The 27,830-nt window shown below is 39.7% G+C and overlaps 1 gene segment (V, D, J or C); it reads right to left on the bottom strand.

Moving 5' to 3' along the window:
• Positions 1-7,215: 7,215 nt before the first annotated feature.
• The window catches only part of LOC134611216 (Ig alpha chain C region-like), a 280,513-nt gene continuing 259,898 nt past the window's right edge, over positions 7,216-27,830 (bottom strand). Inside the window, 4 exon segments of the C gene segment in view lie at positions 7,216-7,916; positions 9,264-9,590; positions 9,762-10,058; positions 14,242-14,547. Of these exon segments, the coding sequence occupies positions 7,528-7,916; positions 9,264-9,590; positions 9,762-9,819 (774 nt within the window).

Genomic DNA, 27,830 nt, shown 5'->3' with positions numbered 1-27,830 from the left:
CTAATAAAAATATTAAAGAGAATGGGTCCAAGTACAGATCCCTGAGGTACCCCACTGGTGACAAGCCCAAGCTTCGAATATACTCCATTGACTACCACCCTCTGTTGCCTGTCACTCAGCCACTGCCTTACCCATTCAACAATATTGGAATCCAAACTGAAAGATTGCAGTTTATTGATAAGCCTTCTATGTGCAACAGTGTCAAAAGCCTTACTGAAATCTAGGTAAGCAATGTCTACTGCACCACCCTGATCTATAATTTTAGTTACCCAATCAAAAAAATCAATAAGATTAGTTTGGCATGATCTCCCTGAAGTAAACCCATGTTGTCTCTGATCTTGAAACCCATGTGTTTTTAGATGTTCAACAATCCTATCCTTTAACATGGTTTCCATCACTTTCCCCACTACTGAAGTAAGGCTTACTGGCCTATAGTTGCCCGACTCCTCCCTATTACCTTTCTTGTGAATGGGCACAACATTCGCTAACTTCCAATCTTCTGGGACTACTCCTGTTAACAATGATTGGTTAAATAAATCTGTTAATGGTTTTGCTAGTACACCACTAAGCTCTTTTAATAGCTTTGGGTGTATTCCATCAGGTCCCATTGACTTATTTGTCTTTACTTTTGACAGTTGAAATAGAACCTCTTCCTCTGTAAACTCACGTGTAATAAATGACTCATTTATCCTTTTTCTTAACGGAGGTCCCTTTCCTTCATTTTCAGCTGTAAATACCGAACAAAAATATTCATTGAGGCAGTCAGCTAGACCTTTATCCTCATCTACATACCTTCCATCTTTTGTTTTTAATCTAACTAATCCTTGTTTTACTTTTCTTTTCTCATTTATGTATCTAAAAAAAGTTTTCTCCCCCTTTTTTACTGCCTGTGCTATTTTCTCTTCTGTGTGTGATTTGGAAGCTCTTATAACTTGCTTAGCCTCTTTCTGGGTTTTTTTATAATTACGAAATGCTAACTTTTTGTTTTTTACTATTTTGGCCACATCTGAGGAGTACCACAGTGGTTTCTTGAATTTTTTGCTTTTACTGACAAGCCTAATGCAATTTTCTGTTGCCTTCAGTAGTGCAGCTTTTAAATAATCCCATTTCTTTTGGACTCCATTTAAGTTGCTCCAGTCTGATAATGACTGCTTTACACATATTCTAATTTTAGAAAAGTTTTTCTAAAGTCTAAAACTTTTGTTTTTGTGTGGTGTGACTCACAGTCACTGTTCTTATATTAAACCACACTGACTGATGATCACTGGATCCTAAACTTTCACCTACAGTAATATCTGATACCAAATCTCCATTTGTTAACACTAAATCTAGTATGGCCTCTTTACGAGTTGGCTCCTCAACGACCTGTTTTAGAGACAATCCCAGTAGGGAGTTTAGAATGTGTGTGCTCCTGGCACAAGTAGCTATTTTTGTTTTCCAATTCACATCAGGAAGATTAAAGTCACCCATGATGATAACTTCCCCCTTCATTGTCATTTTAGCTATTTCTTCAACTAGTAGATTATCTAACTCTTCAATTTGTCCTGGGGGCCTATAAATCACACCTACACGAATTACTGTGTGATTACCAAATTGTAACGTAACCCAAACGGACTCTATGTTCGTCTCACTAACCTTTATTAGGCTAGATTTTATGCTATCCTTCACATACAGGGCCACCCATCCCCCTTTCTTGCCTTCCCTGTCTTTTCTATATAAAGAGTACCGTGGTATTGCTATGTCCCAGTCATTTTTCTCATTATACCATGTCTCAGTAACAGCGACTAAATCTACACTATCAGTTGCCATTATTGCCACAAGTTCATGGATCTTATTCCCTAAACTGTGAGCATTTGTAGACATGACTCTAAGCTTATCATTTTTTAACACACTTGCAACAGGCACCTTCTGTCCTTGTTTTGGGGGACAATTGGATTGATGTTTTATCACCCTTTTGCCCCCCCCTCCTAGTTTAAATACATCCTAGCAAAACCTCTGAACTGCTCACTGAGAACATTTGTTCCCTTTTGAGAAAGATGCAAACCATCTTTTTTGTACAGTTTATTTCCATTCCAAACAGAGCTACCATGAGCAATAAAGCCAAATCCTTGCTCCCGACACCATTCACCAAGCCACAAGTTAAAGTCCCTAATACGCTTCCGCCTGTCATTCTGAGTGTTATGCACAGGCAGAACTTCAGAGAATGACAGTGTGGAAGCAACCTGCCGTATATCATTGGCAAAAACACTAAAAACTTCCTTAACCTCTGAAACCTCATTGCAAGCCAAGTCATTTGTCCCTAAATGGACAAGTACATCCAATTCCCCTTCCTGCTTTGCTTGCTTAACAATATTACAGATACGCCTCCTGTCTCTGTGAGCAGTAGCACCGGGAAGACACCTCACAAGACCACCATTGTCCATCTCCACACCTCTTATGATGGAATCCCCCAACAACAACTGCTTTCTATTAGGCCTCACCATAGTCTTCAAGCCTCTCTGCACAACACCACTAGCCTCAGTGCCTCTCTGCACAACACCACTAGCCTCAGTGCCTCTCTGCACACCACCACTAGCCTCAATGCCTCTCTGCACAACACCACTAGCCCCAATGCCTCTCTCCACAACAGCACTAGCCTCAGTGCCTCTCTCCACAACACCTCTAGCCTCAGTGCCTCTCTGCACAACACCTCTAGCCTCAATACCTCTCTCAACAACACCACTAGCCTCAGTGCCTCTCTGCACAACACCACTAGCCTCAGTGCCTCTCTGCACAACACCACTAGCCTCAGTGCTTTAACCTGTTTAAATACAGTAATATGAAGGGTACCATGGTGATAAATATCAGTTGGCAAATCAAATGTCACAGAGCATTATGTATTAGAGAAAATTAGAGAATACATTCTGCATTGATTGCACTAATAATGTAGTATTCTCAGTGTCCAAGAGAGGACACCTAATCCAACCTAATCAGGGTTATACACTAAACTGGGAATGGTCAGTAATTGATGAGGGACTTTCAAATTGTATGTATTGAACGGAACGTGAACATTGTAAGCATAGCCTTCCAACTACTATAACATCTAGCACTATTTCATTTGTCTCCCACATTGGAATTAGTGTAGGGTCCACAGATATTGGGGGAGTGTGATTTAGTGGTGGGCTTAACACAAGATGACCATATGGTGGAATTGAATGCCCATATTTGTTTGCTGAAATAGTTAATTTTAATTTGCCTTATAGAATTTAGAAATGTATTTTTATGTGTGCGCTGTTCCTTAATCTATATTAACCAATATAACATCGTCAGATATGTCAGTGAATGTACTGGCTGTAATAGATAATTTATTATCTATTTTCCTAAATACATTTACAGTTGTTTAGAATCAATTAACACTTTTTGGTTTAGTCTAGCAAATCCTTAAATTAATATAATATTTAACCATTCTATTGTTAGTGGATTATTTTGTTGATATAAACAAAGATTCCTAAAAGTAATGCCGTAAAACAAGTTAGTTCAACTGCCCCTTTCATGGTAAAAGGACAATGAACAAGTAATTTAATTATTTGGAGCATAACACAAAAGGAAATTAAGTTAAGAATTGTAATGTAATCTTTCTGTGAAAAGATCATGGGTGGGAGCTCTCAGGTGTTCTTTAAAATTAAACAGAAACATATTGTTTCACAATCTTTGATTTTCAGTTCCCCATACAAAACTGAAAACCTCTTAGAAACAAGTCGCACCTAATTTCTGAATTACGTCAAGTGCACCTGCTAATGAGTAGCTGTAATGAAACCTGATAGTTGCTATACGGACGTGTCTTATTTGCACATTAAGTAGAACAACAACTTTAATGTTTTTTGGGTAATTTCATGCTGATTTGGGGTGCGACTTTTAAGATATGTTTTATGTATTTTAATTTACGATAGGCTGATGAATATTATGAATAAATTCATCAAAATACTTTAGACAGAATTAAAAAAGTTCACTTATTGTTTTCATTTACATTCACATGTTATGAAAATACTAGTATGTTGGTGTAGCTGAGAGCCATGTGTAGATTTTTTTTTTATTTATTTTTATATTATTACGAGCTATATACCTCATGCATGCCATATTAGTGGACTGTAAGAGCATGATATTTCATACAGGATGCACTTTGTTTTCAATAAATGTCACTTATTGAATAAATGTCACTTTACTGTCCATCCATTTGTCAATAAAGTGGAGGGTGAAAGTGCCTTTTATGAGTTGTTTAAAAATGTTTCGAAATGTGCCACATTCCTTATATTTATGTTTATTTATTTTGCCCGATTACACCAGCAGAGACAGAGATGTGGTCATCTAAAACTTTACTACTAATGTTAATAAATTAATGCAATTCTTGGGGATAACATGTGATCAATGATTTGATCGCTCTATCTTTGTCAAACTATATTTGAAATATGCATTTTCACAAAGGTGAAAACAACTGTGGTGATGCAGTAATTGTTCTTGGCTGTGGATGCACAAGGGCAATTACAGTGGTGGGCTCTATTCCACTATTCCAAGAAGGAAAGCAGGATCAGTCTTGATAAAATAGGCCTGGGTAATTCAATGAACAACAACAACAGCAACAGCAACAACAACAACAACAACACATTTTTAAGTTACAGGATTCCAGAAATAGGAGTAGGAGAATTGCAATGAGTGCAATTATGGTTAGGAGAATTAGGGAGAGTTTCAGACGATGCCACTAACATACTACCCATGATCTGCAGTGGATGATGTCTGGCCATACTGTGCTACTATCTATAATGCCAGACACTTGGTTGGCACCGGAGATAGAAGTAAATAATAATCATCTTCTCAGAAGATCTAATGATCTCATCTGCTGGACCTCAGCCCACCATCATTACTACCTGCTCTGTGTTTGCTCAATTAGCTTGATATCCAGTAAAGCTTGGTGATGGAATAGCCGTATTTTGAATGAGTCAAATTTAAAAAGAATGATGAAACTCAGAATGAAAGGGCACTACAAATGATCAAATTAAAATTGCACAGTTAAAAGGTGCAATGATTAAGTATGTTATTTCCCTATGGTTTTCCTAATTCATTTCTCAGTATTACTGCACTGGATTGTCTGAATGTTACCTGAAAAACATTATTGCTACCTTGCTTCCATATGCTTGATTACTTGATTTTTTATTATACAACTATAACTTTACAGGCTGTAAGCTTATATTGAATGAGATGCAATACCTATTTATTAATATGTTAGTATGTGACATTTAATCTAGAGCAAGGGTTCCCAACCCATTCCTTAAGGACCCCCTACCAGTCCAGGATTTAGGGATTACCGTGTTGTGTTTAACCCCTTAAGGACACATGACATGTGTGACATGTCATGATTCCCTTTTATTCCAGAAGTTTGGTCCTTAAGGGGTTAAAGTTTTTTTTTTTTCTAAAATCACCTTAGACACAACTGGGTAATACCTAAATCCTGGACTGTTAGGGGTACTTGAGGACTGGTTTGGGAACTACTGATCTAGATAATAAAGGCTTTGTTTGGGGTTTCAATGCTATTTATAAATGAGAAATTAATATATGTAGTCAGCAAAGTTTGCTTTGCCACTCTGGGTCGGGTTGAAGTGCAATTATCTTTGGTCATAATATGTCTTTCCAGATTATAAAATCAGATAAAATTTGACCTGTTCATTAAAAAAATGACCTACACATACTAAGTTTTGATGAGTTAGAGAAGTGTCAAACAAGGGGAAGAAACATTACAAGGACCAAATTTGCCAGCAGCCAGTGTTGGAAAGTGCATACAGGTGTCTGTCTACTAAGACCACCTGCTATGACTACTAAAAGTACAATTTCTGCTTTTAAGTATATTTTGATATAATTTTCATTTGTTGCATTGTAAATGCATTTTTGTTTTATTTGATAAAGGTAGATAGAAATGTTCTTCCTCATTTTCTTGGGCATTCCCCAAATCACGGATTAAGCTCAGAAAACTGGATATTTGGGGGCAATTGAGGGGACCTCAGAATTTAGTGCCTATAGGTGCCCGATATGTGAATTCTGCCTATTCATTTTCTGTGCTTGGGTAATCATTGTTTCTTTAGTGAAAGGTAATAAAATAATTGTGTTTAAGCTTGTTTTGTAAGAAGATATATATAAAAAGGTTTTATGAATCTCTTTTATCTGTAATGAAAAATCCAGGGGAAAGGGTGTATTCGAAACTTTCAATTTATGCACTGACATGCAACACTGAACATTATAATTTAAGGAAACCCTAAAATCTAATAACATGGCTAATAATATGTGGAAGAATTTAATGGCCTCGTCATAATAAAACTATAAAGGTGTATGAATTAAACAGTAAACTGCAGTGATTTGTAGCTAAAAGCCACTTAACTGTTTATGGCAAGTTAGCATTTTGTTTGTTGTTTTGGCTTACATTTTGCAATTTAGTTGACTTGTCAGTTGTCATTTACCCTGTTGTGAGTTTATCCCATACAAGCATATATACTCATATTAGCGTTATGTTTGAATCTGTATTTAAATATAGAAAATTGTTAGACAGATCATTTAGAAGATATTAAAGGGGCATTCTAGTCATCTGAATTAAACTGGAGACCTGTATATTCTGATGCATTAAAAATAAAACCAAATAGACAGGCATGTGCATGGGCAACATTCTTCCACTCAAGTAAATGGGAACCACACATACGCCATATCCCTTGAAAAATATTGAAGAGAAGAATGGTGACTTCAGTGTACTTGCACAATCTGTTAATTATTTTTGATGGTGAGATATAAGCAGCTACATAATACATGCTTGAGTAGCTTCCACTGGCTTAAGTTGGGATTCGCTCATGAAAAGATATAAACATGTACATTGTTCAATTATTCCTTTAAATTGGAGCCCACAATTGTCTGAGAAATCACAGACATTTGCCAAATTACATTACAGGAGGTCCAGCAGGGATATTAATGCATTATTTACTTTAGGCAAAAAAGGAAGAGTGTCCCTTTAATAGAATTTATAGCAATGACATACGTATTTTTCTACAAACCAAGAGGAAATGCTTTCAGCATTTCAGCATTGCACAGAACCTAAACTATATATTATGTATTAAATGGCAGAAATTATAATCTGGTTACTGAAATCTTGTTTTGAAACACTTAACGTTCATTAGGATCTACAACAAATATATTCTTCAGCAATTTTCTTACCAGAATTTATTGCAGCATTTATAATTTGTACACACCAACATCACAAGATCAAAAAACACAACAATGGAAGGGATAGGAAGCAGAAAAAATCAGCAGCAATTAGAGAAGGAAAAGGACAATGAGCATCACAAAGAAATGTGATATTGTATTTTATTTTTTTTAGTAAATGCTATTTGGTCTGTTGTAAGGTTTGCTTCCAATTTTCACACAAGAAATAAGTGAATTCATTGTGGCAAGGGACTGAAACAAAACAAAATGTCGTCAGCAGGCAGGGGGCAGTAGAAGGTTGTTTGACAGAAATTCTTAGGGACAAGAGAGTTGGGAATCAGACATGTAGACATTCACATTGACATTGGTTGGTTTACCGGTGTTTTTGTCAATGGATCTTTTTGTAAAATGCATTGGGAGAGCTTCGTGACCAACCACACAGCTGTACATGTCATCATTATCCCATTCAGTAGATGGCACAGTCATCTTGCTGACAGCGAAGTATCTCTGGTTATTATCAGCCTTTGGGTCACTGGTGTCATACGATCCTTTGGGAATCTCAATGTCGTTTTTGCTCCATCCCATGTGAACATCCATTGGATAGAAATCCGAGACCATACATGTGAAAGTGACACCTTCTTTTAAGCTTATCTCCTCGGGTGTAGGTGGGAAGACAGCAACACTTGGTGGGAACAACTTGGTTTCTGTGTATCAAAAATTCGAACGTTTTGATTATACGGGCCCAAATAGCTTGCCATAATCATTCCATAATTTAATGTTATGAAATTGAAACCATTAATAAAACAACCAAATTCTGCAAGCTAAATTAATTAATTAATTATTATTATTATTATTATTCATTTTTTTTTTTTTACCACAAAAGTGTCTGGCTAAATAAATTAGTCAATTAACATCAGATAGCTATTTCAATAAAAATTTCTTTAAAGTAAGGTTATGAAATTGATTTTATAGAGAGGTGAAAACATATATGTGCTTTACCAATGAATGTGCAGTCACCAATGGAGTGCTTTTGCTGGTTCAATTGGTTTTCATGGTGACTGACACACCTTGAGTGCTTTGCACCATTTTTCAAAACACAACGCTTTGATAAATCTCTGCCAGTGTCCTGGGGCCTGGGTACTCCTACTTTCAGACAGAATTTACAGAATTTTCTGAAGACTTTAACCACTAGAGGGCAGGTGTCTTCAGGTTTCTTTCGGGGGGGGGGGGGGGGGGGAAGGGGGCGGGGGGGGGGAAGGGGGGCGGGGGGGGGGAAAGGGGGCGGGGGGGGGGGGAGATAATTTATGTATGTATATAGGGAGATAAAAAAAAACCCACTTTGTTAAAAGAAAATTAACTGTCCTGTTTGTCCATATATATATTTACGGCCCCTTTAAAAATGTAACAAGTGTAAGCTGTAGTGATGTAGTGATTTTGGTGCTTAGCGTGGCTCTTTAAAGTTTTGTACGTTTATTTAAGAAATTAAATTCTAACATGGGGATATGATAACTCTATGCAATATATATTTACAAACATATTTAAAGTCAACTCTCTTGTGGCATTTTCATCAAACTGTGAGATAATGACACAAGTTCATTATTTGGAATTGGATTCATAAAGATTGTATTTTTATCACCATAAATATTTGTGGATAGTATGACCTTTAGAAAGAAAATATATATTTTTTTTATCAAACATATGTTTGAAAGCAGATCATACCTAATGCCCAGAAGTAAGTACTTGTATGTATTCTTACCCTACTGGAATAACAATATTTAATACTTTGCTTGCATCTAGAATTGCTGTAGTCAAGCCAGTAAATGGTATCAGTATTGATTTATAAAGAAATGGGTATTTCTGCAACCAATGCTTTTATGCTATGTAATTAAGGACCAGAAGTGATCCAGAATTTTTGGATTGCTCAGTTGTTTTTAAACACAGATTTCAATGGCACTTGACCATGTTCAGGTTACAGGGCACTGATTTGGGGTTCTATTTAGTGTAATGTACAGTACTTGCATCACATTAAGCATTCCAGACCATAAACTCACCTAAATCCTTGGATATGGTTTTGATGACTGGAGATGACTGAAGCGTACCGTAGGTGAATGTGCAGGTATATTTTGTTTTAGAGTGCCAAGCGTCGGGGGATGTCGTGAGAACACTGGATGCACTATAGGTTCCATTCTTGTTTAGGATTGAGTCTTCTGTAGAATAGTTTGAGCTTTGCTCTTCACCCTGGAACCAGCTAAACTGATAGCCAGTACTACTTGGAATATTGGATGCCAGACAGGTAATACGAGCAATTTTATGGACAAAAAGATCCTCAACAGTTGGACGCATAATGAACACATTGATTCCAAAACAATTAAGGCTGTCTAGAATGAGAAAAATATAGCTTATGATGTGGTTTGCAACTTAATTTGTGAGAATGCAGTGTAAGTAGAGTTACATGTCTGTTTATATTTTTAATGCAGGATGAAACAAAGATATGAAACATATAAATAAAAGACAATGCATATCATGTAGAAGTGAAATAGATATCATACCTGAACATTTTCTTATGGTGTCATTAGCTACGTTCCCAGAATCATGTACTTGACACATGACTGAGACACCACTGTTCCATACCGCCTGTTTGACATTGACTGTTCTGGTGTAGCTGGATGGCCCAACTTTAATAACTTTATCTTCAAGAGTTGTTTCTTTACCATTGATAAACCATTTGACTTGATAATTATTGGAAATGACATTGGATATCTGGCAAACCAATTCTACATTATCCGATGCACTGTTTTCGGGACAGGAACCTTGTAGAAGCTTTGCGCTTAATGGATCATGACAACCTGTGGGATTAGTGGGATGGCAAGACAGGCAATTAATATACAGTAAAGTGGAGTAATTCATAGTTTATCATACAGTACTTTAGTGCATAATTATCTGTCCGTATAGGATATTGTATTACTTATCGAAGTTTCCCAAAAAAGCAAAACAAAAATAACAACTCAAAACAGTGATGTATATCTTTTACACCTTTTGTATAATAATAATAAATGTAATAATAATCACAGAACACATATTATAATAACATATATATTTTATAAACATCCTGAGTTAAGTAGCTTTGCTCAACCTTTGATAACCTTTAAGTAAAATTCCAACAGATCAGGAAGATCTGTGTATATGAAGACCGAAGGGCTAAAAAAAAGGAAACTTGTTTTTCTCTCTCTAGGATAAATATGAATTAAATATGCTAAATCAACACTCAGAGCACTATAACCACTACAGAATGCTGTAGCCCTTTCCCAATTTAAGTAGTCAAACCATTTTAGAATGGTTTGATTTCTCATCTGGCTGACAGTTGGCACTCTCCACCACCCCTACTGACTACAGTAAACTAGAAGCTCTTTTTGCAAACTAAACCAAACATTTCAGGGAGAGCTAATGATATCTCCTAATCAGGTATTTCCAGTCAGGGCCGGACTGGGTATGAAAACCAGCCCTGGAAAAAAATACATACCAGCCCCATAGCATTGCGGAGTCATCAGAATTCAGCTTAACAGCCCATTAAAATGCGGACGCATATAACGCCGTAACAGCGTTAAAGGGACACTATAGTCACCCAGACCATTTCAGCTCAATGAAGTGGCCTGGGTGCAATGTCCCTCAGGTTTTAACCCTTCACATGTAAACATAGCAGTTTCAGAGAAACTGCTACATTTACATTTGCGGTTAATCCAGCCTCTAGTGGCTGTCTTCCGGAAAGACACTAGAGGCGCATCTGCAACGCTGGAGGCACATTTCACCTCCATCACACAGAGTGTCCATAGGAAAGAATTGAGAAATGCTTTCCTATGGACACTTTGAATGCGCGCGCGGCCATGCGCATTCAGCTCCAGTGACTTCGGACGGGGGAGCTGACGTCAGACAGGGAGGAGAGGTCACCAGCGCCGAGGGAGCCTGGCGCTGGATTAAGGTAAGTAACTGAAGGAATTTTAACCCCTTCAGGGCCACGGGAGGGGGACCCTGAGGGTGTGGGCACCCTCAGAGCACTAAAGTGTCAGGAAAACCGCTTTGTTTTCCTGACACTATAGTGATCCTTTAAGAGTTTAAGGGGTTATTTTGGCCTGGGGAAGCCAAATGGTTATACACCTATGCTCTAAACCAGGAATAGACATCCTTTGCCACTCCAGATGTTGTGGACTACACCTCCCATGATGCTTTGCAAGCCTTAATGGAGATGTAGTCAAAAAACAAAGGGAGTGTTGAAGGTTACCTACCCCTGCACTAAACCAAAAATATATAATACCGTTCCTACCCCATAACTATAATATTTAATGCTATAATATTTAATGCTCTCATCCAACTCCCTTCCCTCCACAGTTCCTAATAAATATATTACAAATATAATTCCCTCACCCCTGTAGCCCCCTCTATTTACATTTCCTTCTACACACACACACACACACACATATATATATATATATATATATATATATATATAAAATATTCATTGGGCCACAAATATAAGTGTAAAAAATATAATTATTGCCTCATCTCAAATTCCCAAGTCAGATCTTTCCCGTCCCCCTCTCCCCCCTATCTAATACACTGCTGACCCCCCTCCCCCTAATGTACTGCTGCCCCCCATCCTCTAATATACTGCTGTCACCCCCTCCTCTAATATACTGCTGACCCCTCCCTCCCCTAATACACAGTTGACCCCCCCTCCCCTAATACATTACTGCCCCCCTTTTTCCCCTCCCCAATACATTACTGCCCCCCCCTTCTTCCCCTCCCCAATACATTACTGCCCCCCTTTTTCCCCTCCCCAATACATTACTGCCCCCCTTCTTCCCCTCCCCAATACATTACTGACCCCCCTCCCCTCCCCAATACATTAATGACCCCCCTCCCCCATAGAGTAATGATCCCCCCTCCCCTCCCCCATGCATTAATGACCCCCCTCCCCTATACATTAATGACCACCCCCCTCCCTAATACATTAATGACCACCCCCATCCCCCCCAATACATTAATGACCCCTTCCTCAATACATTAATGACCCCACTTCCCCTCCCCATACATTAATGACCCCCCTCCCCTCCCCAATACATTAATGACCCCCCTCCCCTTCCCCATACATTAATGACCCCCTCTCCCCTCCCCATACATTAATGACCACCCTCTCCCCTCCCCCATGCATTAATGACCCCACTCCCCTATACATTAATGACCACCCCCCCTCCCTAATACATTAATGACCACCCCCATCCCCCAATACATTAATGACCCCTTCCTCAATACATTAATGACCCCACTTCCCCTCCCCATACATTACTGACCCCCCCTCCCCTCCCCCATACATTAATGACCCCCCTCCCCCATACATTACTGACCCCCCTCCCCTCCCCAATACATTAATGACCACCCCCTCCCCTCCCCAAAACATTAATGACCACCCCCTCCCCTCCCCAATACATTAATGACCACCCCTCCCCTCCCCAATACATTAATGACCACCCCCTCCCCAATATATTAATGACCACCCCCTCCCCTCCCCAATATATTAATGACCACCCCCCTCCCCAATACATGAATGACCACCCCCCTCCCCAATACATTAATGACCACCCCCCCTCCCGATTACATTACTGACCCCCCTCCCCTCCCCCATATATTACTGACCCCCCTCCCCTCCCCAATGCATTAATGACCCCCCTCCCCTTCCCCATACATTAATGACCCCCTCTCCCCTCCCCCATACATTAATGACCACCCCCTCCCCTCCCCAATACATTAATGACCACCCCCCTCCCCTCCCCAATACATTAATGACCACCCCTCCCCTCCCCAATATATTAATGACCACCCCCTCCCCTCCCCAATATATTAATGACCACCCCCCTCCCCAATACATGAATGACCACCCCCCTCCCCAATACATTAATGACCACCCCCCTCCCGATTACATTACTGACCCCCCTCCCCTCCCCCATATATTACTGACCCCCTCCCCTCCCCAATACATTAATGACCCCCCTCCCCTTCCCCATACATTAATGACCCCCTCCCCAATACATTAATGACCACCCCCCTCCCCTCCCCAATACATTAATGACCACCCCCCTCCCCTCCCCAATACATGAATGACCACCCCCCCTCCCCTCCCCAATACATGAATGACCACCCCCCCTCCCCTCCCCAATACATTAATGACCACCCCCCCTCCCCAATACATTAATGACCACCCCCCCTCCCTAATACATTAATGACCACCTCCTCTGGCCTCCCCTCCCCTCCCCAATACATTAATTAATTAATTAGGTCCCCCAAACCCCTTTATTCTTACCTTTACAAGTTCCAACAACTCAGGGAAAAATGTGATGCAGTTTCAGTAGAGCCGCCGCCGCGCAGCCGCCGGATGTGACGTCATGTCGTCATTTGCCGCTCACATCCGGCGGCTGACAGGAAGCAGCAGCGGCCGGCTCAGGTGTTGCTGCGGCCGCGCGGTTGTGGCTGCGGCCGCGCGGCTGCATAGGGTAACAGAAATGTTAAAGCGGCCCCAGGGCAGCCAAATGTTAAAGCGGCCCCAGGGCAGCCAAATGTTAAAGCGGCCCCAGGGCTGGCGGCCTACCGGGAAATTTCCCGGTATCCCGGTAGGCCAGTCCGGCTCTGTTTCCAGTTCTCTGCAGGCTGTAACAGATCCCAGGTAAGGCAATTTGACAAGTTACATTAGGGAAGTGCCAGGGTATTCTTGGCACCGTAACCACTACAGCAAGCTATAGTGTTCCTTCAAGCTTTCAGTTTGTTCTTGATTGAAAAGTACACAATGTAGGCACATCGTGCTAGCCTTTGTAATACCTAAACGACTTCTCAGAAAAGTTTACTGTAACTTTTTGACTTTTATGGAGATCTTTGATGTACTATATTTTGCAATGTGACACGTCACATTAGAAAAGCATATTCAAACACATGAAGCAGTAAACATATATCCTGTTGTGTAAAGTAAACAAATTAGTGACTTACTGTTACCCTTTGGAATGACTGTCTGATAGTTGCTGCTGTTATGACTAACTGTGCACAGGTAAGTGTTGCTCTCCCAGTCGTTTTTGCTGACAGTCACTTGACTGCTACGATGATAACTGATGGGGTCTGCAATCTGAACTGAAGGGAATGTCTTCACGTCCGTAGGTGTCCCCCCAGAAGTTGTACTCCATGATATAGTAGCAGGTTCCGGAAAATACTTATCTACCAAGCAGCCGAAGGTAACCGAGGGGCTCTCTCCGATTCCATATTGGATCAATGGGTAGACATGGGGAACAATTATTGTCGCTGCACAAGAAAATTGACAACGTTAGACACAAGGTTTATTGGATTGGATGACCTAACAATAAACAGTCTCATGAATATCACAGGAGAAAGAAATGGTTTATGTAGGAGTTATAAATGATTTAACCTAATAACAACATGAACAGCAGTAATAAGAAAAAGGATCATGTAATTAATATTAATATAATATTAATGTAATGTTATATTATAGAATCCTCAGAAAAGTACCAAGAGCAAGGCATTGAGCATTGCTAATTCTGGTTGTAGCTTTCATTTGTACAGTAATTGTCTATTCAGATAAGCTTGATACAGGTTTGTCTGCAGTTGTCTTGTTCACATCAAAGAAGGATTATGTGCTTCAGGACAGAACCAGAACTAAAGAGTAACTTAGATTAAAATTCACATCTAGCTGAACCATATTGGTTTTTAGCCACTATTTCATAGTGTGGACAATCTAGTTACTACAGTTGAAGTTCTTGCATTGTCCTAGCCCGTGCTGGATCTTCAGTGAGCTCCCACCAAATCAGGAAGTGACTGACTCAGTAAGAACCAATCATGGTGCGCACTTGATTTTCAATAGAACTATTGAACATTATAGGAACAGCTAAGGTTTCTGAGAGTTCGAATTCAAATGTCTGCATTATGTTACTGAAAACTAACTGCTGAACTACAAATCCCAATACATTTTGATATCACAGCATGTACAGCAGTAGTTTCAGAGTGAAGCAGAAACATGTCAGGTTGGGTGAATGTGGCAGGAAGGATGGGTTCATGGAGCAAAATCATAAAAAAGAAATAAAAACAAACAAAAACAAACCACAAGAAACTAAAACTAATCATTATTACACAATCACCCAACATAACTGACTGCAACCTAAGCATTGCTTCATACCTGTGTGACTGTGAGAAAATAAGAAAGCATTACCTTCACTTATCTATCTAAAGGCAAGTTCAGATGGCTGCAGTTATTTTGAAGTGTAGTTTTGATGTTCATATATGATGAGTCAAAGTTCAGACTAGTTGACGGAGGGGTCAGACTACTTTTAATTTCATTTTCAAAAATAATTATTTTTAATTTAATTATTTTTTTCTTCAATTTTTAAAGCAATATCTAGGTAAGTGCATTACAAATATGGAGTTATTTTTAACCTATTGTTTCTATTTATTGTCCTCTCTCCTTAAATTACTTCATGACAATCCCTGTGCTTTAAAAATATTTGTTTCAGCTCTCCAACCCATACATTTATAGTTCAATCTCCTCTTTATAAATACTAGAATTGCTATTTATCTTCATATCTCCTCTACCTTAATTTTTCCTCAAATCCTTATTGTTATATATTTTGATATTGAGCTAATTACATTTAACCTCCTTCTGCCATGTTCGTTAGTAAAGTTAAGAAGATTTATTAGCATAGTAGATAGAGCTATGTCCCTCAGTATAACACTCTTGGATGCATATTTCTCATTGTGCCAACAGCAAATACACGTTCATCTCTCTATCTCATGTGTATGGAGGCCTGCAGAATGCCAAGATGGCATTATAGTACACTAACCTATTCTTTACTGTTATGTATATTTCACATTTTCTAATATATTGTACATATAAAGTTTCCCCCGAGAAACAGGTTTTCCAGAAATTGCCTTAACCTTCTATTCAAGCTGCTTTGGATTGCAACACATATGCATGCACGTGCACATGAACATGCACATGCACACAAACATGCTGAAGTTCCCTTGCAGTTTGCGCCATTGGAGCTGCTGGGGAAATTGTGATACAGTGTTTCATCAAATACTGTGTTTGCCTTACATATCAGTAAGAGAAAGCTAGAAACAGTCATATTCAACACCCTGGAAGTGTCATTTTTGTCAGTCTTAGGCAGTCTGGGGCATGCACATTCTCGTGTGTCCTGATGCCACATTATGAACAAGGAACCATATTTTCACATTATGATGTGAATTCATTTAATTAACACAAAGTTATTCTTTAAACTTAGAATTTTCCACTATTTGAGCCTTAGGTTTGCCACTCAAATTTAATTGTCTAAAATTCTGAATTTAGTAAATAAACCAGACATTGAGACTTCAGTAAAACTAAACTGGGAATTACGTAGTTTGAAAACGTGATCTGTTAGGTAAAATAACTGGCTGATTATGTCATCTCTCTCTCTCTCTCTCTCTCTCTCTCTCTCTCTCTCTCTCTCTCTCTCTCTCTCTCTCTCTCTCTCTCTCTCTCTCCACACACACACATATAAGCATGCTTTAAAAAAAATTAAAAAAAATCCACAAAAGTCCTAATCCCATACGTGTCACTGCAATTTACAGCTCTCTTAACTCTTATGATTTTATGGGTATATGTAAGAGTAGTTGTGGGGCAAAGTCTTAAATAGGCTGCATTTATTAACATCATTCAATTGTTTCAATCAATGTTTGATTCTTTTTTCCTCATTTTCTGCAGCTACAAATGAATACACCATCCTAGCTATGCGTGATTATATAGAGCTATCCTGTCCCATTTAAGGTTCACACTATTTAGGAGACCCACACTCGCTCTGTTATTTCTTATACTGAGTACCAGTCTCCAGTATTGCTAACTTTAACTTTCTTGTCCAGCTTCCTACCATTTGTTGCTCACCCCTCTCTGATGAGTTTTCTTGCCTAAGTATACAATACGTTTTCTGATTTTGTATGTATCAAAAGAGTTCCTGGCTTCTTGTTCTCAGACCTCTTACTCTCTAACTTCTGGACTTTTGCTGTCAATATTCTGACCTCTTACCTTCAGCCCTTTTAATCTCTTTACCTCTCACTCTCTCTTCCATGCTCTCTTATTCCTCTTATATCTTTTCACTAGAAATGATCTACTTTGAGCTCTCCATCTCTTTACATTGCTCATTCTCCTTTCCATTATTTCCTCTATATTACCATTGCCCCCCAATGTCTACTGTGTACTCATGCTTAGTTTTTTCCACTGATCTTCCCAATGACGAACTGCTTTCTGCTTAGTTAATATCTTTCGACAACTTTCTTCCATGCTCCATCCCTTTTTTGCCATTGCTGTGCTCCATCTTCCACAGCTATGACTTTTTCTTCCACTGTTCTCTCAACATCTCTCCTAAGCCCCCCTTTCTATTGCCTCATTCCTTCCGCTGCTTTTCTCATCTGTCTTCCATGCTATCTCCCCCTTTTGTTGCCAGTATCTCTGTCCTGCTCTCTTCCAGACTCTCTACTTCTTCCCCATTACTATACTCAGCTGCCTTCCACAGCATTCCACAGACTTTTTACCATTTTACATTATCTCTCTTCCCCCACTGTTTATTTCCCCCGTTCATTTACTTATGTATTCTGCTGAAACAGCTACTTATTGAGGAGCACTCTTCTACTTACTGCATTGTTTGTCAAATATAGTCAGCTGAACAACTTCACTCACTCCATACACAATCTAGCTAGCAAACTCCCCTCACTCCACTCATTAGCTAACCTACTCCACTTACTCCAGTCACTAACTAGCTATCCAACACCACTCACTCCACTCACTAGCTAACCTACTTCACTTACTCCACTCACTAACTAGCTAGCCAACTCCACCCACTTTATACACTAACTAGCCAACTCCCCTCACTCCACTCACTAACTAGCTAACCAACTCCACTAACTCCACTCACTAGCTAAACAACTCAACTTACAGCATTCACTAATTAGCTTACCAGCTCCACTCTCTACACTCATTAGCTGCTCAAATCAACTTGCTCCACTCACTAACTGGTTAACCAACGCCATTAACTCCACTCACTTGCTAACCAACTCCACTTATTCTACTCACTAACTAGCTAGCCAGATCCCCTAACTGCACGCACTAGTTGCTCAACTCCACTTACTCCACTCATTAACTAGCTAGCCAACTGCCCTCACTTAACTCATTAGCATACCTACTCCACTCACTAACGAGATAGTGAAATCTACATATTCCACTCACTAGCTAGCCAACTCCACATACTGCTCTTACTAACTAGCTATCCAACTCTACTCACTCCATTCACTAGTTAATCTATTCCACTCACTAACTAGCTAGCCATCTCTTCTAACTAACTGACTAACCAACTCCACTCACTCCACACACTAGATAACCAACTTCACTTACTCAAGTCACTAACTAGCTAGCCAACTCCATTATCTTCACTCAGTAACTAACCAACTTAATTTACTACATTCACTAACTAGCTATCCAGGTCCTCTCACTGCACTCACCAAATAACCAAAGCCACTTGCTCCACTAATCAACCAGCTGTCCAACTCCCCTCACTCCACTCACTAACTAGTTAACCAACTCCACTTACTCCACTCTAGTGAGGAGATCTCTTAATCATATAACAATATCATATATATCTGCATGTAGGGCACCTGTATTACTGCAGTTCTAGGTATTCTTTCTAACTTTGCTACAACTCCACTCACTCACTAGCTAACCAACTCCACTCACTCGACTCACTAGTTAAGCTACTCCTCTCACTAACTAGCTAGCCAACTCCACTCACTAACTGACTAACCAGCTCTACTCACTCCACACACTAGATAAACAACTTCACTTACTCCAGTCACTAACTAGCTAGCCAACTCAATTAACTCAACTCACTTGCTAACCGACTCCATTTACTAAGTCCCCTCACTCCACTCATTAGCTAACCTACTCAATTTACTCCACTCACTAACTAGCTAGCCAACTCCACATATTCCACTAACGAGCTAACCAACTCCACTCCCTAGCTGACTCCACTTACATCACTCACTAACTAGCTTACCAGCTCCACTCTCTGATTAGTTGCCCAACTAAGCTTACTCAACTCACTAACTAGCTAGCCAACTCCATTCACCCCACATATTTGCTAACCAACTCCACTCACTTCATATACTAACTAGTTAGCCAACTCCCCTCACTCCACTCATTAGCTGCCCAAATCCACTTGCTCCACTCACTAACTAGCTAGCCAATTCCCTTCACTCCCCTTATTAGCAAATCTACTCCACTTACTCCACTTGCTAACTAGCTAGTGAACGCTACCTATTGCAATTACTAGCTAGCCAACTCCATATACCCCACTCACTTACTAGCTAACCAACTCCACTCACTCGACTCACAAGTTAAGCTACTCCTCTCACTAACTAGCTAGCCAACTCCACTCACTAACTCACTAACCAACTCTACTCACTCCACACACTAGATAATCAATTTCACTTACTCCAGTCACTAACTAGCTAGCCAACTCCATTAACTCAACTCACTTGCTAACCAACTCCATTTACTCCATTACCTAACTAGCTAGCTAAGTCCTCTCACTCCGTTCACTTGCTAACCAACTCTACTTACTCCACTCACTAACTAGCTAGTGAACTCCACACATTCCACTCACTAGCTATCCATCTAACACCACTCACTAGCTAGCCAACTCCACATACTCCACTTACTAACAAGCTAACAAACTCCACTCACTACACCCACTAGTTAATAACTCCACTAGCTAGCTAGAAAACTACACATACTCCACTCACTAACTAGCTAACCAACTCCATTCATTCCACTGACTAGTTAACCTACTCAACTCACTAACTAGCTTACCAACTTCACTCACTAATGATTAACCTGCTAGCTAGCATCTTATACACTAATTGTACCTTTCTCCCCAATCATTTAACCAACTCTGCACACAGAGACATCCATAACATTTTTCCATATTGGGCAAAGCTGTTAAATATATAGGCACTATACCTCACAGGCACAATTCAAATCAAGGGATGGACAATACCTATGGGGTGACTTTTTTGCCCTATGCTGCGGACACCCATGCCTGCACATTCTCACATTTCTCAATATAAATTACATTATTCTTATTATTATCGCTGCCCCATGTATTATACCTTACTGTAGTTCTCTCTGATCCATAATGTAATTACAGCTGCTAATAAAACATTATATCGCTTGGCATTGACACCTCAGCTCTTACAGCTTCATAATCAGAATTACTATTGCTCAGCATTGCGTAACCCAACAGCTCCATCTGATCAATGTCAGCAGGTGTAATATATCTTACTTGAGACCCCTAATCTCATCTACCACCTTTGATTATATCCTTTATAAACGCTTGCTGTGCTTCTGGCTATATTTCGCCACAATACTAGCAGTATACCCATTGCAACAGTTCCACCAAATTCACTACCAATGACTTTATAATAGAATTATAACCTGGTTTTTCCTCTTCTCAGTTAAGATACATTAAGGACAAGGCATTTTTTGTAAGTTAATCTTTTCCTTGCAGTCTGATATCCCTCAATACACTTGTCTTATTCCACTGATAGAGTGACCACATATTGACTTCACCTGTCATATTTTTAATGCATGCTGGAGGGCTCTATTACAGGTGTGCTGCAGGCTGTACCCTTTATTAAGCACACCTAGGTACAGTCGATGAGAGATACCATAGTCTTTGGTGTGTTGCTATTAGATTATTAGCTATATCTATATGTATATATAAAGTAACTGAATATTGACATCAAATACTGAAACTTAGCTAAACAAAGATATATACATATACATATATATATATACATATATATATATATATATATATATATATATATACTGATGAGAAATTGTGCTGGAAAAGCAAATATATCAAGTAAAACAGGAAATTTCCTTTTCCTAAAGCCAACCTGTGAATCTCAAAATTCCTATGATGAAGCTCTATCTGTAAAATCTCTACACCTTGCTGTTAGATTTATTCTTTGCTTGTGGGCTAACGCAGTGTAACCAAACCTCCTAAGTAGCAATATTTAAAATGTAAAGAAACACATATATGGACAGCCACCTCCCTCTCAAGCCAGTGCTGTGTCTCCACCTGTAGGCTTGGTACTGGACAATAAACCAATTCTCTGGCTGCTTCACAGTTCACTATCACAGTCTCCATTCTCTCACCTGCATCATGCTTGGATTGCTGTAGGATTTAACAGGTTGAAGAACCCCATGCCAGCATACTATCACCCCTTCTCTTCTTCTGGGCATCTTCAAGTCAACTCCGAGACAAAACATCTTCACACATTTGGCAGAAATGTTTATTTTGGGAATAGATGTGGGAGGAGAGGGGTTGTAGTGCTGTATCAAAAGCATGTGGTTCAATCATGTTTTATTTTACCTGTGGCTTCTGTGGTCACCTAATATGGGCACATGCTAAAGATGAGACAAAATAGCTCCAGACATGTGATTCCCCCGGTTAATACAAGACCACTTCCCTATTGTCTGACTCATCTGAGTCCTGTCCTGGCCTGCGACTGTTTTTCTTCTATAGATTACATTTTTTTTTTGTAAATTAACAAACAAGACAAATGTTATAGGTTATAACCTGAGCAGGTTCAATTCAGTTACCGTATTTTCTAGAGGCAGGTGAGAGTGGATACTTTTGTAATTACACATATTTCATGGCATTGGAAATAATAACTGCATTCATTTCAGGGACAAAATATACTATTAATATTGTTTTTGGTCAAGGTATTGTCCCTAAAGGGAAAAAATGTCTAACCATCTGTTCAAGAGAAATTACACCAACGAGCACTTCCATTAATATATACAGTAATTAACAATTTCGTGGGATGTGTTAGCACAATTCATAAACAATTAAGTGAAATTAAGTTAAGTGATGGATAAGTGAAGAGATCTTGCTTTATTGGTAAGTCTCGGATAATAAATATCAGATGTATTTCATTTTTTTTTCTCCTTAATGCCACTCTGTCACTTATTTCCATCTTTGGCATGTCCTAAATCCCTCACTGCAGCCATGTTTCTGTTTGCTTTTTTATACAAAGCTTGTTTCTAAAGTTATACATAGGGAAAAGTAGAGACTGTTACAATTTTGCAAGAAATTAGGAAAAAATCCCTTCTCAACGCCAGAATGACAGTCGAACTTCACCTTGGATCAATAAGCCATTTCCCTGCTAATAATGGTTTCAAAATGATATCCCTAAATATGTTTTTGCAAGTATTCAACTAGTTGCTGTTAAAACATCTGCACGGACTCTGATAAAGCACCTCTTCAGGGAGATAATTCCACATCCTTATTGTCCTCAATGTACAGAAGCCTTTTCTTTGCTTTTTTGGCACCCCACGGATCTCGACCAGCCACATTGGAGCGCACCAGAGGTAAGCGTGGCCCGAGGCTGGTGTGACACTATAATTTTTTACCCAATCTCCCTTCTTACTTGAACTGTTTTATTTACAGTTTATTATTCTTTACTTCCCTGTTACTACACCATACTTTAAATACTTTCAATGTTTTGTAAAAGTATTCATACCTTTAACCATTTTTAACATTTCATTATATTACTTTTGAGCTTATAATGAAAAAAATGAAAAAGGTATATGTTTACAAATAGATATATACTTTGGAAAAATAAAGGCAAGCAACCTAAGCAATCTAGAGCCAATCTGTCAAGGCTAATGGGCAGTTACTCCCAGCCAATGTTCCAAGCTGGTCGATACTGAACACAAAATACTTAAAGCTTTTGCTCTTGTTGTTACAGCAATTCATGACCCAACTATATACACATGGGGTTTGATTACTTATGCTAGCAACATATTTCAGTTTTTATTTTTTATTTAAAATATCGTAAATATTTTCTTAGAAATGCAAAATTGTGGCATTTAAAATTACACTAAGAGTTGAAGAATTTGTAATAAAGTACTGTTCGGGCATTTGTGAGTATGTATCATTTGTAATCCAGAAAATGCTGAATATGTTTGCACTGCAAAAAGGCACTGTAAATAAACCATGCTGCTATGTTTTCATTTTATCTCTAGAGCATTCAATGTGCCAATAAACTTGTTTTGAATATTACACTTCTAATTTGTACCTTCGCAATTAATCATATTATGCCTTGGTCTTTCTGTTCTAAAATGCATTTTTATCAAAGAAGGACCTGCAACATTTGGCCTGGGAGCGTAAATATAAACAATGGCCTTTGCTGCATACAAAGTTCTCAGATCTCACTGTACATTGTCCTAAACACTGGGAGCAGGGCTGGTGCAAGGATTTTGCCGCCCTAGGCAAAATACAAATTTGCCCCTCCCCCTCACTCCCCATGTGACATCACAATGCCCCAACCATATGATCTGCCATATGAACTAACGCCAGTGCTGCACACAGTGTGTGTTTACATTAAAAAGCTTGCAGGGACAGGCTATAGACACCAGTATCACTTCATTAAGCTGCAGTGGTTCTGGAGACTATAGTGTCCCTTTAATGTGAGGTAAATTAGAGATTAGTGTCACTAATAATATACTAGATTGTCTACTTACAACCAGATGAGGATGTTGATGGGCTCTGGCTGCAGTCTGGCTCCACTGGTCTGGTGTAGAACATGATCTCTGGCGGCTGTTTGTAACTGTGGTCACAAAATTCAATATTCTGGGAGAACGGGAAGCAGCTCCATTTTTTGGGGCCCTTTACACAGCTCACGGTCTGGGCCCCAGGGCCTGATGGTGAGTATGCCCATAAGGCCCACCCATAAGTCCACCTACATGTTCCACTCATGAGTTCGCTCACAAGGAGTGGAGTGTGTAGGGGATGTGTTATGTGTTATTGTAGAGGATCAAATGTGTGTGCTTATGGAATGTAGTGTATAGGGATACCAGTTTGTGTAGGTGATGCAGTGTGTTTGTGTGTAGTGGAAGCAGTGTGTTTTTGTGTAAGGGATAGAAAGCAGTGTTGTGTGTAAGGGATGCATTGTGTGAATCTGTGTTTGCATGCATAAGGGATGCAAGGTGTGTTTCTGTGTATGGAAGGGATGCAGTTTGTGTGTCTGTGTATTGAGTGTGTGTAAAAGATGCATTGTGTTTCTGCGTGTTTGTAAGAGAAGCAGTGTGTGTTTGCATGTGTATATAAGGGATGCATTGTGTGTTTCTGTGTATGTGTGCAAATGATGCATTGTCTTTATGTGTAAGGGTTGCAATGTGTGTGTGTGTAATGGATGCATTGTGTGTTTCTCTGTGTGTAAGGGAAGCATGTTGAGTTTCTGGGTGTGTAGAGATGCATTGTGTGTTTCTGTGTATGTATAGGGATCCATTGTGTGTGTGTGCGCGTAGTGTGAGCTCCCTGTCCTGCCCCCTGTCCTATAGAGCTCTCCCTTCCGTCCCTTAGAGCTCTCCCCTGCCCCTTAGTGGTCTCTCCTCTTCTCCCCTGTCCCTTAGTGGTCTCTACTCTCCTCCACCCCCTCCCTTTGTGGCTCTCCTTTTCTCCATGACTTTCCATTAGTGGTCTCTCATCTCCCCCTTAGTGGTCTCTGCTCTCCTCTGCCCCCCCTTTCCATTAGTGGTCTCTCCCCCCCCTTTCCATTAGTGGTCTCTCCTCTCCCCTCCACCCTTAGTGGACTCTCCTCTCCCCCCCACCCTCCCCTAGTGGGCTCTTCTCACCCCCACTCTCCCCTAGTGGTCTCTTCTCCCCCCCTCCCTGTGTTCTCCTCACCTCCCCTTCCCTGTGTAGCGTGGCCGAGCTCCTCTCTGGTCTGCGGTACAGGAGTTTCTGTTTCCTGTACCCGGCCGGACTGACAGGAAGTGCACACTGGAGCACTTCCTATCAGTCCGGCCGGGTACAGGAAACGGATGTTCCTGTACCTCGGACCGGAAAGGAGCTTAGCCACGCTACACAGGGAAGGGGGGAGATAGGCAGTGCTGCAGCCGCCTGAGGTTCTCTATAGAGTGCTCAGGCGGCTGCAGCATTGGGCCGGCGATGAGGGCGCAGGGCGCCCCCTCATATGTGGTGCCCTAGGCGGCTGCCTAGGTCGCCTTATAGGAAGCGCTGGCCCTGACTGGGAGCATAAAATAAAAACATAGATTTAAGAGATGAAGGCTGCTGGAGTTGTGAATTGTACCATCATACTCAAGGGGTCTGTAACCTTCATTGGTATGACCTATACGGTATTAAGGGGCATTCACAGAGTTCTGCCAATACCACCAATGAAAAACCAAAGTGTGTTATAAATGTCATGATCACAGTCTCATTTCACCCTAAAGTCACAGTCACACATGTCTAGAGACAATCAATCTGGCACCCTGGTCAGCCTCAGAGTTGACAGCTCAATAGGAAATATCCCAATAGGCTAGTCCAGGCCTGGAAAGTACTGAGAGCACAGGCCACTGCCACAAACCCACACAATGCTGGACTAGCAAAGGGTGTCCACAATACCTTCCTGTTGCCTTACTTCTACAGAACTGTGAAAGCAGACATCCCAACACACCTCCAACCAGGTGAAGAACTGGGGGGTACAATGTTGGATAGCTATATATGAATGTATATGAATTTGTTAACAAAATTACCCCTGGCTGCTGCTTCTGGGGCAGTTACCTACTTTTCCTGATCCCTCATTGCCCCTCTGTTTGGCAATTACATTTTGCAGTGTGTGCAGGGACCTCTCTCACAGTACTTTTGGGCCTGAGTTCATGCAGTAAGAGACCTCGGCACCCCAGCGCTAACTTCTAGAACCAACCAGCTACCAATGCCATGAAATAGCTGTCAGGAAGAGGTGGAGGAATATGGTTGGCCATTACTCCTCAAAGTGTTGCCACTGTCTTTCAGCAGAATGGTGCAGGTCTGTGCAGGTGCTAGAAATAATTTATTTCGCATGCTACAAGAGGGTACCAAAGTCAACAAACTTACTTCCAGGTTCTCATACTGTAACATACCATGATGTCATGTGCATGCCCAATGATGTCATGGTCAGCTATAGAGAAACATTGAATACAGTGATTCTCTATGGATGAATTATAGGCGCAACGTGGTAAGCACTGCGCATTTGCGGGCATTTACCAATTGTGAGGAGCATTGGATTGGCCCATTATCCTGGAGGGGCACCAGGACTTTAGCATTAATACAAATATGTATTCCTAACGCTACAATATTCCTTTAGGATTACAGTCACGTATCTCTAGTGTTTGTTTTTCTACTGCACACCAGACTGATCATTACAGGTAATGTAACTTGCAAACATCTGGGTTCTAATGTGAACCATCACTAATTCTCGAGTTTAGACTGCTGTTGAGATCTGACATATTGGCAACTTTACGATTGTCTATCCTTTGCCACCATAAGGTAAGGTATAACAATTCAATAACATAATTCAAATCATTGGGAAATTGGCATTTATTGATATAGTACATAAAAATATATATTTTTATTTAATACAAAAATTATGAAACAAGCTAAGCATAACAAACAATACAAATAAAGTAGAGATAAACTGTATGTAGAAACTCCATAGTACATTACAATATATATATAATATATTCTGCAACATGCTGCAAGAGAAGCAATAATAGTGAAACGTACAACCGACAGAACCACAAAAAGGAAAATAGAAATAATAATAGTCTATAAAACTAGAATTTTATATTTTCGAATATTTTACAATCTGGTTAATACTTTATTATTTTTATAACTCTGCTTGTAGTTGTTTAACTCGCATATCATTTCTGTGAGGAATGTTTTTAGCATGTAAAACTGGATAATTTGTCAGATTATTTATTTGGTATGTATATTAATCTTAAAATACAGTTTATTAGGCAATGATGAGTATTCCTATTCAGCCTGTGCGTTTGGTTTTTTTTTTTTTTTTAATGCTGCTTGATTTGTGATGGGGCTTATTTAAGTTTTTAAAACCAATAGCACTTGCAATAATAGCTTCCTAAATAACTGGAATGGGATCAGTATGGTAAATATAAAGCACATAGAATAAATAATGTACCAAGAAATCATAATGTACCAAGAGACCAAAGTTTGAGTGGTTTATAAAAATTTCTGCTAAGCATTATACTTGTGCATATTCGATAAAGGGATTGGATAACAAATATTATATCCGTGCACATTGAATGAAAAAAATATATACTTTCTGCGCATGGAGAACAAATATATTTGATTTTAGTTGATCACTGATGGTGGCAATCTATAGCTGGATTCATTCTCCACAATGAAATGACTCTCTGTTTCAAGGAGTCTCAAAAGAAACCACTTCACCTGCAATAAACAAGAATGTTTTTATTGTGTGATGCTTATAAACATTATCTAACAATTACAATGTCAGTATTACATGTAAATAGCATTTCATGCCAAGCTTTCACATTGTCTTTCCAATTCCTCTGGACGAAAGGAGATCATATTAAAGAAGCAGGCACTCTGACATAGTTAATTATACCAAATTTGGGTGTTATAAACCATTGTTAAAGGGACACTCCAGGCACCCAGACCACTTCTGCCCAT

This window comes from Pelobates fuscus, chromosome 5, assembly GCF_036172605.1.
Source record: "Pelobates fuscus isolate aPelFus1 chromosome 5, aPelFus1.pri, whole genome shotgun sequence".
Classification (NCBI taxonomy): Eukaryota; Metazoa; Chordata; class Amphibia; order Anura; family Pelobatidae; genus Pelobates; species Pelobates fuscus.
The sequence above is the reverse complement of the archived record's forward strand: the minus strand, read 5'-3'. Positions and strand labels throughout refer to the sequence as shown.